Source organism: Quercus lobata, chromosome 3, assembly GCF_001633185.2.
Source record: "Quercus lobata isolate SW786 chromosome 3, ValleyOak3.0 Primary Assembly, whole genome shotgun sequence".
NCBI classification, from domain to species: Eukaryota; Viridiplantae; Streptophyta; class Magnoliopsida; order Fagales; family Fagaceae; genus Quercus; species Quercus lobata.
The window spans coordinates 58,625,835-58,641,371 of NC_044906.1; the positions used below are offsets into that span (position 1 = coordinate 58,625,835).

Genomic DNA, 15,537 nt, shown 5'->3' on the forward strand with positions numbered 1-15,537 from the left:
AGTATTCTAAGAACTCGAGAGAATCTAGTTGTTATTTATTTTCAAATTGCTTTTATCTTCTAGTTGAAATTACTTCTACAGGAAGGATGCTTTCTTAAAGTTAGGAATAAATCTACGGATATTTATGTACGTGTAAAAATAAAATTAAATAGAAAATTTATCTCAAGTTCAATAAACTACTTTCTCAAAGAAAAAAAAAAAAAAAACCAAAAGGGATGGTTCAAAGAATTCAGATTTCAAAATAAAATAGAACAATCTAAACAGCCAATAGACAAATTTAGAGAAAACAAATATTATAGAGGATGGGGGAGTTAATAATATACCTGGCCTCTATGGATGCCTAGATGGATTGATGAGGCGACAACATCTTAAAACATTAATTTTAAATTAGTATTAACAATTTAAAGAACTTTGTCCAATAAAGTATTCTAAGAATTCATGGAGAATCTAGTTGTTATTTATTTTCAAATTGCTTTTATCTTCTAGTTGAAATTACTTCTACACGAAGGATGCTTCCTTAAAGTTAGGATCAAATCTATGGATATTTATGTACGTGTAATAATAAAATTAAATAGAAAATTTATCTCAAGTTCAATAAACTACTTTCTCAAAAAAAAAAAAAAAGGGATGGTTCAAAGAATTCAGATTTCAAAATAAAATAGAACAATCTGAACAGCCAATAGACAAATTTAGAGAAAACAAAGATTATAGAGGATGGGGGAGTTAATAATATAGCTAGCCTCTATGGAAGCCTAGATGGATTGATGAGGCGACAACATCTTAAAACATTAATTTTTAATTAGTATTAACAATTTAAAGAACTTTGTCCAGTAAAGTATTTTAAGAATTCGTGGAGAATCTAATTGTTATTTATTTTCATATTGCTTTTATCTTCTAGTTGAAATTACTTCTACACGAAGGATGCTTCCTTAAAGTTAGGATCAAATCTATGGATATTTATGTACGTGTAATAATAAAATTAAATAGAAAATTTATCTCAAGTTCAATAAACTACTTTTTTTTTTAAAAAAAAAAAAAAAAGGGATGGTTCAAAGAATTCAGATTTCAAAATAAAATAAAACAATTTGAACAGTCAATGGACAAATTTAGAGAAAACAAAGATTATAGAGGATGGGGGAGTTAATAATATATCTGGCCTCTATGGATGCTTGGATGGATTGATGAGGCGACAACATTTTAAAACATTAATTTTAAATTAGTACTAATGATTTAAAGAACACTGTCCAATAGAGTATTCTTAGAACTTGGGAGAATCTAGTTGTTATTTATTTTCAAATTGCTTTTATCTTATAGTTGAAATTACTTCTACAGGAAGGATGCTTTCTTAAAGTTAGGAATAAATCTACGGATATTTATGTACATGTAATAATAAAATTAAATAGAAAATTTATCTCAAGTTCAATAAACTACTTTCTCAAAAAAAAAAAAAAAAAATATATATATATATATATATCAATAAACTAGTCACCTCAAGAGTATTTAATTAAAATATATATTATTTTATAAATATTCATTATCCATAATTGATCCCAAATGATTAAATTTTAGGTTCAAAATTAGGATGAAATTTTAAAAAAAAAAATTTCAAAAAATCATTAACAAAAGTTTAAAAAATCGTAACAATATTCAGGTTCATATTGCAATGTAATTTTAACAAATCAACAAAGTTATCTTCTCAATAATTCCAATTCAAATCATAATGTTTGCTAAGCCTCCAATACAAAAGGAAAAGGTGGTGACTAAAAAATGTTTAGAATGTGAAACAGTGTGACCATGAAATTACCTTGCTTAATTTCAAAAAAATAATTAATTAATTAAAAAGAAAAAAAAAATTTGCCCGGCTTTATAGTTAAATTGGTCTATTTCTTTTTCTCAAAAAAAAAAAAAAAAAATTGGTCTATTTCTAAGACAGCCCTCCAATTCCCTACTACTTTTAGTTGGATGATTTGATTTTTAAATACTACATGTGTTAGATCTAAATTAAAATTTATTTGATTTTTAAATACCATGTCTATTTTTTTTTTTTTAACTTTTCAAAAAAATAAAAGTCTAAATTTTTTCCTTATAAAACATCTCAATAGGTGTTTCCTCTTTAAATGGTGCAAACTTTTTTTTTTTTTTTTTTTGGCCTGAGCACCACTTTTCAATTTCAGGCAAAATTACCACCGCGCACCCTTGTGCGATAATCACTCCACAAGTATAATTGCTTGTAGAGTGTAGGGATAAGGGCTAAAATTCAAATCTCTGAGAGGAAACATCATACACATATATTCTTACATTATGATAGAGTAAAATTTCTATCAATTATAAAAAAATTTCTAGACAAGATTGCTTGCTATCATTGAATTTCATATTAGTTTAAATCCCACCTCTTTTGATAATAAACACTTGATAACACAAAACAAAACAAAAGAGTGACCAAAAAATTCAAGAATGAAGTTCCAAACATATTTATGAACAGAAAGAGAAAGAGGATAATGTCTAAAATGCCATAAGATTTACTAACTTTATAAAAACCAGAGAGGGCTCGTGTATAAGCTACGCCTCTAATATATATCTCATAAAGCTACAAAGACAAGTTGGTACAATGAAGAAAGGGAAAAGAAGTGAACTGAAAAAAAAAAAAATTAAATTTACATTTACAATGGAAAAAGAAAAGGAAAAATGTGTAGCAGGAAAACAGGAGTATATATTTTCTGGCTGTTGAGTATCAGGCGAGAGAAACAGATACAAAAACCTAAACAGATACAAAAAACTATTGGTGTGCTTCGTTTGGTAATGTTGGTGGATCCTTCCTAAATACATGCTTTCTGCAGCGTTCAAAAATGCTGTCATATATCAGATCAAATTGAACTCCCGCTCTCTCCCGATTCACAATGAACAATATGTGATCAGCTTCCACAATCTTGTAGTACCTGCATTTAGTTAAAACGTCAGACTCCGTCTCTGAGCAGGCTCAAAGAAGAAGCATTAAAGCGAAGTCTAAAGATGAAATGCCCACAAGCAGTGGATGGGGAAAAGCAAGTAGAAGTCATTCCGTTTCTTAATAACATAACCTTAAGCAAGTTTAATAACAATACTGAACTTTCAATTTTATTCCAAGGCATTATGGAATGGACTATTTACTTGTTTTCTTGATGTTTTGTACATTTCTTTGAGAATTACAACTCTGTCGTGAGACTACGGTTGCAGAAACTGATATGGCTGAACTAGCTTCAGCCAGTAACGGTGCATTTGGACACGATTCTAAAAATGATTGATCTTGCTATAGTGATCTCTAATGGTTGTTTACAATGCATGTCCAAAAAAGAGCACCATCTCATTATTTTGCAATATATAAATGATTAGCAATGTCATGATCCCCCAGCAAGCATATTGCTAGGTGCTAATTACTCCACACTGCCAGACTAGTTAAGCCACCTTAATTTACACATATTAGCAATGGAAGTAATCTCTTTTACATCCAATTTATAAATTCTTAGAAAATGTACACCATGATAGTTAAGTTCTGTATGATATGAATTGGCTTAAAACTGAAGCCGGATGTCAAATTTTTTGAATTTCAAACAAGTTTGAAACTTTGGGTGAAAGATTTGTCTATGAAAATTACCATTTTGTAGCTAGTATTGTTAATAGTGTATGTAAGAAACAATCAAAATCTTCTTATCAAAAAAAAAAAAAAAAAGAAACAATCAAAATCGAATTTCCCAAAATCAAGCTCTGTGGCCCAAACAGTAAATAGGATTTTATTAGTAACTGTGTTAGGTAAACAATTTTGTTACTAAGAAGCATGACTTACCAGATGCCTGGTTGCAGTGGTTGACACTCTGAATCATTTTCAACAAAACAACTTGGATGTTCAATTGGAAGACGAGGGTGAGTCATGTATGCTGTGTTGAGGGCTCCATCATTGCCCTGCCAATCTTCATCCCTGAACAAGCATTTATAAAACACAAATTAGTTGTTACTAAAGTAATAGTCATTTTTGTTTTTCAGATATCAAATTCAGCACTTGCTCCAAAATGAAAACTTTAATTTCTTGATTTACGCAAAATCTTACATATCAAAGAGGGTACCACCATCTGTATTTTTCAAATTCTAGAGATTTAATCATTACAGAAAAGGACAAACTAATTAATAGTGGTAGTGTCACACTTGATTAGGATATTGACAGAGAGAAATTCAGTAAATGATCCAAACTTATATAGTCAAAATCATTTGTCAAAATAAAAACCTCAAGTAATTGGAGAACAGGTACTAGATAATAAGTAGATACAAGAACACATGCATTTTAAAAAATACCTGTAGCCTTTATAAGGGGGAGAGACATCAGGAGGATGACGCCATTGGCTCATCTGCAATACTCTTATAAAAAGCAATGGGTGGATGCCAAGTATGCTAGAAGGAACTGTGATGCCTAAGATCTTCCTAGTACGCTTGGTAGCATAGCTGAAGTAGTATGTATTGGGAAAGGTATTTAGATGGCAGTTGAGTTGCATGGCCCCTTGAATTGAAAGATCTGGGAGGATCCAGTCCCCTGAAGAAAATGGGCCTGAATTCCCCAAGAGGCCATCAACAAGACCCCTAAAACCAATTTTCCTCCACGACATGTTGAAGTGATCAAACCCAAAATTGTAATATGCCTTGAGCCAGGGAACGTCAAACCAATCATATATTATCACTCCTATGCGGCACAATTGTAGCAGACATATAGGTTTCATGGTTCTCCCATCCTCTGGCCTGGAACAAGTTCAAACCACCTTAAAAAGTTAGGTGTAGGGAAAATTGGGGGAAAAGTAGTCAATATATAATAGCATAATTTGCCAACAATTATAACCATGATCCAACTTTACATACAAAAATGAAACTAGCTTTGATGTATAATCTAACGAGGCAATTATTATGACATATCATTAGGATGATCAGCTAACGTGGCCACATAGACCAACAGCCTCTCTTTTTTATGCTTTCTACTATTAAGTTACACACTCTGAATTTTGAATCCACAGCCGCCAATTCTTGTGTGAGAAGGAAATGCTATTAGAAAAGAGATCACATGTCCTCCCTGGGGCATTTGCAAGCAGTACTCTTAGTGAAGTTATTTTCTAGTTGTTCTGTTTCTGTTTTGCTCTCAGTTTGCTTTTTGAAGAGTCAACCCCCCCCCCCCCCCACCCCACACAGCACCCCCTTCCCATCAACCACCCCTCAATATATATAATTACACCCATAATTAATTTACTATCTATTATAATCTTATTTGGCTACTAGCATTATTTCAACACTCAATGGTTGGACTTAATTTCGCAACTAACACAAAAGTTAGAGAATTCCATAGCTGTAATAGAAATTAAAGAGACCGAGCTCTAAGGAAAGGCACAAGTTTTAAACGAAACTCACTGTATCCCATCTAAGTAGGTTCTCGTAGTCCCATTGAAGGCTCCTGACAAGGCTGTGATGCTCAATACCCATTTTTCTGAGGTATTCTCATACCCCTTGAATGCCTGAAAACAATATGAGCATAAAATTACAAACCATCTTTAATTTGAAGATTTGGGTTCTCCTTCGTTTACATAATACAATTTCAACGAACCTTATCAGTAAGCATTTGCTGTAACAAGCGAACAACCTGTGCTCCAGCCGAGTGCCCCACAAAGTGAATAGGGTGATCCTCATCCCATTCAGGATAATTCCCTGCATTGCAATTACAGCCTATTAGAATAATGCTTAAGTGACTAAAATTCACCCCTTCTTCATTGTTAAAGTTTTGGGGACAACTCATAATTTGTCATGGTATCAGAGCAAGTGGTACTAATTTCAAACCTGTCTCCACTCTATCTCTCATCCTTCCTAACAGCATAAACAACTAGTAATTTACCAATCCCCAACCACAACAACAAGACAAATTCAAATTCAACTAAAGCCAACTATTATATAGACAAATTTCATTCATTGAAACAGACAAAAATCATGAATATAGAGCTCTAAGCAAAGCAGGCGAACTAGAACCTTGTTCATAAACTCGTCCGAACTGTGAGTGCCCACAAGCCTTGCTATGTTCTTCACCATAATCGACCTGCCCTCCTTTCAAATAATAGAACAATTCACGAGCCCTGAAACCCAAAACCCATTAGCTAACGAGAAAAAAGTGAAAGCCATGAATGAAGCTGAACCAAAAACGCCAAAACCCCATTAAAAAGTGGAACGTACCTATCATAAATACTTGTTAAAGAGCCCAAATCAGGCACCAAAACCCTCTCGTCTTTCTTCTCTGCCCCAGCAAAATACGACAAACCTCCCAATCTCTAAAAACCCAGAAAAAATTTACCAAAACAAAAACCAAAAAGATTAATTTGGAAGCGTAAAAAACACGAAATGGAAAAAACAATCCAAACCCATTTGAGAGAATAATGAAATATTCACATACCCCTTTGCCAAATCCAAAAATTCCATGAACTAAAACAATAGGAGGCAGACTATCAACATTGGTGCTTGTCCCTTTAGGCACGTCTTCTTTGACCACAACATTCGTATTATTAGCCTTAAACAAACATTCATTCAGAGCCTGAGAGAGATCACCAGCCACGGCAGAGCTAAATATGTAAAACCCATATAGCATATGAACCATCGAGCTCACAAATAGCTCTGCCAATTGCAGTGAAAGCACCCACCATCTGATCATTCTTACTTAGATTCAAAACCAAAAACAAAAATATTCACTCTGCAAGAGAAAAAAAATCACTATTTGGAGGCTATGTTTTCTAAAGCAGAGAGAGAGCAGAACCTTCTTCAAAACCCAAAAATGAAAAAACCAAAGAAGGCTCGCCCAAAGAATTGGTTCAAAGAATAAAAAATTCTACATCAACCCCATGTTTTAAAGACCAAAAAGAAAAGAAAAGGCCAACGTTCTTAACAAGTTTTTTTTATATAGCATGAATTTTCTTTTCTTTTTTTCATTTTCTTTGCTTCACACTTTTGAATAAAGGCTTGCCACGATTTTCTCATTCCCCGACCACACAACAAGACAAACAATACTGCCAACCAATTGATTTCTTTTTAGGGGAAATGGCAAATACACCCCTAGGCTATTGTCCTTGTCACACAAAACGCACACGTCAATTTTTAAATTTTGAACGCATGAAGAATGGTGATGAATTAGAGAGACGTCGGTTCTTGTTACTAAAATAAAATAATAATAAAAAGAAGAGACATAGAGCTATTTGATAGTGTATTTTAAATAATATTTTTCAGTATTTAAATAACAATATATTTATTTTTACATACTTTTAACTACACGTATTTCTAAAAAAATATAAATAATATTATCAAACAGTTAAGTGATAATATATATATATATATATGGATTCATGTTAAAAGTGGACTATTGATCACTTTCATATGTTATGAAATTAGGTAAGTCTCTAGATTTTCTAGCTGATCAATTGATCCATCAGTCTCACTTTTGTTGATTTATTTGTAATTAAGTTTTAACAAAAAATAATTCTAAATCATGAAGAAATAAATAATTCTAAATAAGATACAAAAGTTATAGGACCACATAAAAAATCATAGTTTTTGTTATAATTATCCACAAGCAAACATGTGTGTAGTGAATATAAGGAAGAAAAATGCTACTTTCACAATATTTTTATAACATTTTCACAACAAATTTTAAGTGACAAATTCTTATGAGTTATTATTGATAGGATAAAAAGTAATTTCAATAGTTTAAATTTGAACTAATAATAACTAACCACTTATAATTTGTTAAATATTAGAATTATTTGAGATAAAAAAAATTAGATTTATTAGAATTATTCGGGATAAAGAAAAAAATTAATATATAAAGGGGTGGGGGTGTTTTCTGTAATTTGGCCTTCTACTTTTCTTTTCCTACGCGGCAGACAAGTTTGGTATGGGTTGGTGCCACATGTCGATGATATAACCCCACAAGATATAGCAAAATCTTGGGACGGATAAAATTATACCGAAAAAATCGAAGATTTTTGCCTCTATATCAGCGATCAAAATAGCGGAGTGAAATATGGTAATAAAATTTTGGATAATATATATGATTCTTTCATTCTAGATGTTTCTTCTTAAATTCAAACAAAAAAAACAAAACAAAACAAAAGTAAAAAAAGATTCTCGGCGTTTCTATCGAGTAATGGTGCGCTGGATCAGAGCTGGAAGGTTCTCTCCATTACCAAAGTCCCAACCTACCAACTGTAATTGCCCCCTTATCCCTTGCAATCAAATCTTCTTAAATGCAAACATTTTTAATGTTGTGGATCACGCGCTTAAGTGGAGGTGTGGAGCTTGTAAATTGGTACTAATATATTTATAGTTTTTTATAAATTAAAAAAAATTCAAATTCAAATAAAAACTCAAAATCACATGAGGATAATTTTATAATTTTCTAACAACCATTTTCAGGAGTGACATGCATCATAAATGATTTCTGAGTTTAGGTTTGGTTGGGGTGAAAAGAGAGATGATGAAAAAGGAGGGAAAAAAAATAAGATAAAATAAAAAGTTATTTTATTGTTGAGTCATGCTAACAAGTGCCTTAAAGATATTGATTAACAATTTATTTTAAAAAAAAAATTTGACATTATTTTTATAAAAAATAAAAAAACTGTCAAAATATTAATGGTTTTTTTTCTCCGTAAAAATTTTTTTAAATGAATTATTAACACATTTCCCTTTATTATTTGGTAAATTTTTTATTTTTATTTTTTATAAAGTATTGTTTTGGTAATTTGGTTGGGAGAACATGGAAGGGATGAAAAATGAGGTTGGTGATTTTCTCCTGGCCTATAAACTTTAATATTTCCAAATTGGAGAGAAAATGAGTGAAAATGTAGAATATAAATGCATTAATTATTTTACTCTTTGAACCCTTTTGACCGACTTTGTTGTTCTCTTTTTTCTTTATTTTAAGGAGCATGTAATATGAGCAATATAGTAAATTTAAACAAACTATCTTTTCTATCATCTCATTTTTCTTCTCAATCAAATCGTGCCGGCTTTATACTATAAACAATTGATGCAATTATCTAAGGCTACAAGTAGAAAAAATGCCACTAAATTTTAACAAATAGAGTTATTTCTTTTATTGTGATAGTATTAATTAAATCCAAATATTAGTCAATAAATAAATAACGCATAAAACTTCCTTTAAATGAATTACTAACACATTTCCCTTTTATTATTTGGTAAATGTTTTTTTTTATAAAGTATTGTTTGGTAAATTGGTTGGGAGAACATGGAAGGGATGAAAAATGAGGTTGGTGATTTCCACCTGGCCTATAAACTTCAATATTTCCAAATTGGAGAGAAAATGAGTGAAAATGTAGAATATAAATGCATTAACTATTTTACTCTTTGAACCCTTTTGACCGACTTTGTTGTTCTCTTTTTTCTTTATTTTATGGAGCATGTAATATGAGCAATATAGTAAATTTAAACAAACCATCTTTTCCATCATCTCATTTTTCTTCTCAATCAAATCGTGCAGCTTTATACTATAAGCAATTGATGCAACTGTCTAAGGCTACAAGTAGAAAAAATGTCACTAAATTTTAATCAATAGAGTTATTTATTTTATTGTGATAGTATTAATTAAATCCAAATATTAGCCAATAAATAAATAATATTGTTTATCAAATGAAAAATAAGGAAAAAAAATGTTTCGTCCACAAAATTTTTTACAAACACTTTTGCAACAAGTCCTAAGTAGCTAGTTCTTACTAGCTGCTATTGATGACAAAAAAATAATTTCAATGTTGAGATCAAATTAGAATTAGTAACAACTTAACACTTAGAATTTGTTGTAAAAAATATTGTGAATGTAGCACTTCTCAAAAAAAAAAAAAAAAAAAAAAGCAATACAAAAAAATTCACAACACTTTTCACAATAGTTGAGTTGACAAGCTTTTATAGTCTCTCATTTAGGTCCATCACTATCATCACTCTTTTATTTACCAATATTAATCTGCCACATCAACAGGTGTGAAAAGTTTTGTTAAATTTTTTGTATCTATAAACTTTCTATATAAAAAAATAAATAAATAAAATTATACACAATTCATGTTAATTAGTAGTACTTTCACATCTAAAACAATACAATAGAGTTTAAGTAATATTTAATTTTTTAAGTCATATTTAAATATATAAAATGCCTCAATTTTAGTTTTCGTCCTAGGCCCCCAAATGCATTAAGCCACCCCTACAATCAAACAAAGGAAATTTATACTTATTTTCCATTGTTTCACTTTTTCATTCTCTATATCAAACATTCATGCTGAAAATTTAAATTTTTTTCTATCCTCCTAGCATTTTCCATCATCCCAACCAACAATGCAGGAGGATTGTATGAAGAGAATACTATCATGTTTAGATGTAATAGGTGTATAACCGCCCCTTCCATGTATTGGAGTCTATGATTGTGGGGTCTGTCTTTATGTGAGGAGAAGGTTGTACTTGTATACCATTATTCTATATACAAACTCAGTGTGAAAAGTCTAACGAGCATGCAATTGATTTGCCTTGCACAATAATTTGTTATTCATTTAATAAATTATTTTGAAGCAATACAAACTGCAAAATTTTCCTCCAAATTGGGTTGAAATAATCTTATCTAACCCATTACTTGGCAACTCATAAGAACATCAACATACATTAAAGCACAATATTTATAAAAACATATAAATAAGTTATGTAACTATTAAATATGTTATGTAACTAAAAATATGCGTATATAGTTTTTTAAAATTGTCATGTGGTTGTGCACTGGAGAAACATTTTGTTATTTAGAAAAAAAATTTGAGAGGAACTAAAAAGGAGAATTTCACTCCTTTGATGACAATGAGTAGACTTTCGTTTCACCTGCGCATATTGTAAAATATGACATAGAAAAGAAAAAAAAAATTCGTATGGTTTTTTCATAAAATATATACCCATTAAGTTTTGAGTGTACACTTAAACCTCGTTGCATTCTTTGTGTGTAAACTATTGCACATTTGATAATATAAACAATGAAGGACAAGGTTTCTTTCTAAACTAAACCCTTCAAAATTCTCCTATATCTTTTTGTTGAATATGAATTTTAAAAATCTATCTGTTAGATTGTATGTTCTTAGCACACATGTCAATTTTTGTTTAAATTGGATGTTATTTACTATTCAATCAATTGACTTATGCTTTATACATAATTTTAGACTACAAAAACTTGAAATTTAAATATTTAATTGATGATATAGCTAGACAAGGAAGTGTATTTTGTTTGCTAGTCTGCTGTGGCACCCTTTTCTGCCATGGTCCGGATCATTTCTCTCTCCCTATCCCTCATGGCATGCACCTAATGGTTCCAACTCAGCTTGCCTCTTTTGGGTAGTAAGCCATCCCAATAGGACACCTCCCCGAAAGAGTCTGAGCTAGAACCATAAAAATAGATTTTTCCTCTCTCCTCACCACTAAACCATGCCCTCTGATCCTCTGACTCCCAACCTCACCATACTCTGTATTGGCTGGGTACAGGCTGGTGGTGTCTGGGCCTTGCGCGTGCCTTCATTCTATATGTGTCCAAAACTTGCTTGCTACCCATTCATCTGCCGTGAACTGGAGACTCGCCGTCCGTGTTTTTTGACCTCTTATGTGGGCTGCTCTTTGTTTTCCCACTCCACTCAGGAGTTGGGCTTTATTTGATGATGGGTCTTATATTTCCTTGGCCCACTCCTTGGTTTCCTTTATTTCTTGCAATGTTGTACTGTTATTCTTGCCATAATAACTTAATCCTGCTGGGCCTCTTTTAGGCCAGCCGTTTGTTCTTTCTCTCAGTGGCTTGGCATGGCCACTGGTTTGCTTTTATTTATGGGCTCCTATGTCCCTTTTGACTTTCCTTTGGGCATCCTCGGCCCGTTTGCTTTCTTTGGGTTTCCTCGACCCTTTTGCTAATTCTACATTCTCATGGGCTTTTTACTAACTTCATTGGGCTTCCTTGGCCCAATAACCTTATTCTCATCCTTGGGGTTTATGGGCCTGTCATAAACCCCTTACTTTCTTAGTTTGCATTACCTTAGACTTGCGGCAGCCCTTTCTCGCTTTTCTACCTCATACACTGCCCATGAGATGCTATTTCTCTCTTTCCAGGCTTCTTTTAGCCCACTTGCCTCTTCAAGACCCATTTGTTTATTTCTTGAGCCTGTGATCCATTATTCCTACTGCTTGGGCCTAATGGTTTTGCTGTCTGCTTTGTCAATTTTGTGTTGCTCATGTTATTGGGCTTTCTTTCTTTCCACCTGGATTCTCACAAATGGCCCTCAACAATTATTTTTTAAAAAGAAAATTAATTTATCTTGAATATATGATGATACATAATTAATTACATTTATAATCTAATTTGTAATTTATGATATTAATTTTTTTTAAGAGAGTTTCAACCTATGACGTCTGCTCCTGATGATAGGTCTTTATCATCAGACTAAGATACCAATCAGTTTTTTGTGTAGGCAGGGATTGAACCTCAGATCTTTTATTCAACCATCAAAGACTTTACCAGTTGAGCTAACTGGAACCCATAATCTATGATATTAATTGATGTGTATCTTTGTAGTAGATTAGTTTACAAATATTAAAGTTTCAAACTATTAGGGGAGATTAATTATCATTGATGATTTAACACATTTGCAAAAAAATTTTAAAGCCTTGTTGGAAATAAAAAAGGAAAATGCTAAAGGTACTACAAAATGTTCGCAATATAACGTGACGATAACAATGATCGATGAGCTTCAATAATGTAATTAATGAATATTTAAAATACTTTTTGTGGTTGGTAACATGTCAGTTTGTAAATCTATAGTAAAATTTGTAATATTTCTAACATCACTAATAATAAAAAATGCACATCCATTTGAAAAAATTCATATTTTTTATAAAATTTTGAGCATTTTACAATGGGATGGGGTCTTTTTTTGTAAAGGGTAAATATATATATATATATATATATTTTTTTTTTTGGTGGTGGGGTCCTTAGGCCTAGGCTGAAGTTGCCTAGGCCTTGGGTCGGCCCTGTCTAAAAAGAGTAATTTAATCAAAATCCTCTACTTTTATAAAATTTAAAATTTTATTTTTATTTGAAGAGAATGCAATGACCAAAATCCAAAATATTGCTACAACACAACTTTAAATTGGATTGATAAGCAATGTTTATCTCTTATGTAACATGTATCACCACTATATTTGAACATAAATCTACTTGCATGCTTGCTTTGAAAAGTCATTTCTAAAGGTTGATTAAGTTTAGGGGAAAAGTTGACGGATGACATAAGGATATTTGCTTTTAAAAAAAAAATTATTTTTTAAAAAATTTATGGAGAATAATAAAGTAATTAATTTTTTTTTTCCAATTTTTTTTATTTTCCTTGAAAATGGTGTTAAAACTTTTCTAAAATAATTTATTTATAATGGCCCTAAGAGCACCCGTTAACATGATCTTAAGTTCAGTGATACATTTTATCATTCAAAAAAGTTGTAATGATTTTATCAGACTTAATCATGTTATAAGGAGATCCTTGGATAAGTAAAGAGATATCTAATTTATAGTTTTCAATACTACTTAAACATACTATAGCATTAATGGCAAATTAATACTGATAAATCAACCTAAAAACAATGTGTTAAGTTGGTTTCTTTTCAACCTTGACTTTAGACCACTGCACTCCCTTGGTGCAATGGTCACTCCACAAGTATAAGTGCTTGTGGAGTGTGGGGGGTAAGGGCCGGAGTTCAAGTCTCCAGGAGAGAGCTTCACACACATATACACTTAGATTAGATTAGAGTAGAATTCTATCTTGTAAAAAAAAAAAAAAAAAAAAAAACCTTGACTTTAGTATCCTTCAATTTATGACTAAAGATATTACGCCTCGTTATTATAGAGATGGTATTGATCTTTAAGCTACGTTTGGTTGGAGTGAAAATAGGTAGGATAGAAAATAAGGAATAGATAAGAGAAAATTTGATTGAAAGGAGTGTTTGGTTGGAGTTATTCTAGTGAGAGAAAATGGTGAGGCCTGAATATTTTTTCCCTGAGCCTACCATTTTTAAGCCCCTCAAGTTGGAGAGAAAATGAAGAGGAGAAGTGAAATAGTTTGATAAAAATTACTAATCTACACTTTATCCTCCCCCAAAATAAATTCACGTTGACACTCTTTTTCTTTATTCTCTACTACATTACAATTTAAAAGTTAGAGTTGCTTATTTTATTCCAAAAAAAAAAAAATTTCATTTTATATCTTATTAAATACCTTTAATGCGGTTATCATTTCACAATTATAAGTGTTTGTGGGATGTGGGGGGTAAGAGCCAGGGTTCAAGTCTCCAAGAGCAGGGATAGAGCAAGAACTTAGAGTTAGAGAGGCGGCTTTGTTGTTGGTTTTGTGCAGTGATTTCACCTTTTGACTATGCTGTTACTTAGCCGCTTAGTTGTTGGTTGTTTTAAATTTTATAAATGGTCAAATTGTTTGTTTTAGGTAAAATTAGTTGATTAGGCTTAATTTTTTTAAGTTTTACTATTGGTAATTTTGTTGTTGGACTAATTTTTTTGGGCTTGTATATTTTGTTTTAGATTTGGTCTTTAAAATGAGAAAAATGATAGAACTACAAACTTTTTTACAAATTGCTGATGTGATGAGTAGTTATTGATAAGTAAAAAAAATAATATAAATAGTCGGCCCAAATGTGAATCAATAAGAATTTGTTATCTTAATAGTTTATAAAAATGTTGTAGAAAAATTTGTAACTATAACAATACTCTTAAAATAATAATGATATGATTAACGAGACAAAAGTGTAATTTTATAAAATAAAATTGCTAAAATTAGTACCTATATATAATAATAATATTTTTTTAAAAAAATTTGGCGGGCCATTGCCCCCCAAGTCCAACTATAACTCCGTACATGTCCAGAAGAGAATTTTATACACATATACACTTATATTAGGTTATAATAAAATTTCTATAATGTATAAAAAAAATTCAAATAAATAAAGAGTTATATAATAGCAGCATAAAAATAAATTCATATAAAAATAATAATTTCAATAAATACTTTTGTTAATAAAATATATCACGCAAGCTATTATCTGAGTATAAAATTCAGGGCCCTTGGCCCTGGCCACATTCCCAAATGATGGAGCGTACTTTGCACGTATTATAGAGATTTGTGGGTCTGGTGACTCTGATGGTCATTGTCCCTGCTACTTCGTGGCACCGGCACATGCATTCATTTTTGCTTGTACGTAATATAAAATCTCACAAATTAGATTTGAAAACTGGGAACTTGGAAACATCTACATTGATTTATATTAAAAGAATATTCAATATTGAGAGAGGCTGCGAATGTTGAGTGGTGGCCGGTGTGAGGTTGTGAGCTTTTCAGTTGTCCTTTTCATATTTTTTATTGGTGGGGCCTTTTGCGCTGTCGTTTGTTTGACGGGTTCGGGGGTTGACCACTTTTT

At 31.4% G+C, this 15,537-nt stretch overlaps 1 protein-coding gene across 1 annotated transcript; it reads right to left on the reverse strand.

The window, feature by feature from the left end:
• Nucleotides 1-2,496: 2,496 nt before the first annotated feature.
• LOC115982501 (lipase) lies at nucleotides 2,497-6,957 on the reverse strand. The gene is made up of 8 exons (XM_031105112.1): nucleotides 6,446-6,957; nucleotides 6,229-6,323; nucleotides 6,028-6,131; nucleotides 5,612-5,712; nucleotides 5,419-5,522; nucleotides 4,324-4,761; nucleotides 3,821-3,952; nucleotides 2,497-2,936 (listed from the first exon to the last, which is right to left on the reverse strand). Exons 1-8 carry the CDS (start codon nucleotides 6,698-6,700, stop codon nucleotides 2,777-2,779), a joined length of 1,389 nt encoding a protein of 462 aa, XP_030960972.1. The 5' UTR covers nucleotides 6,701-6,957; the 3' UTR covers nucleotides 2,497-2,776.
• Nucleotides 6,958-15,537: the final 8,580 nt, after the last annotated feature.

Excerpts from the sequence above, each read along its gene's own strand:
- LOC115982501 (XM_031105112.1), bottom strand. The coding sequence starts at position 6,700 with ATGATCAGATGGTGGGTGCTTTCACTGCAATTGGCAGAGCTATTTGTG. Across the intron at positions 6,132-6,228 it reads TTAACAAGTATTTATGATAG|GGCTCGTGAATTGTTCTATT; the intron begins GTACGTTCCACT and ends TTTGGGTTTCAG. Across the intron at positions 5,713-6,027 it reads CGGACGAGTTTATGAACAAG|GGAATTATCCTGAATGGGAT; the intron begins GTTCTAGTTCGC and ends ATTGCAATGCAG.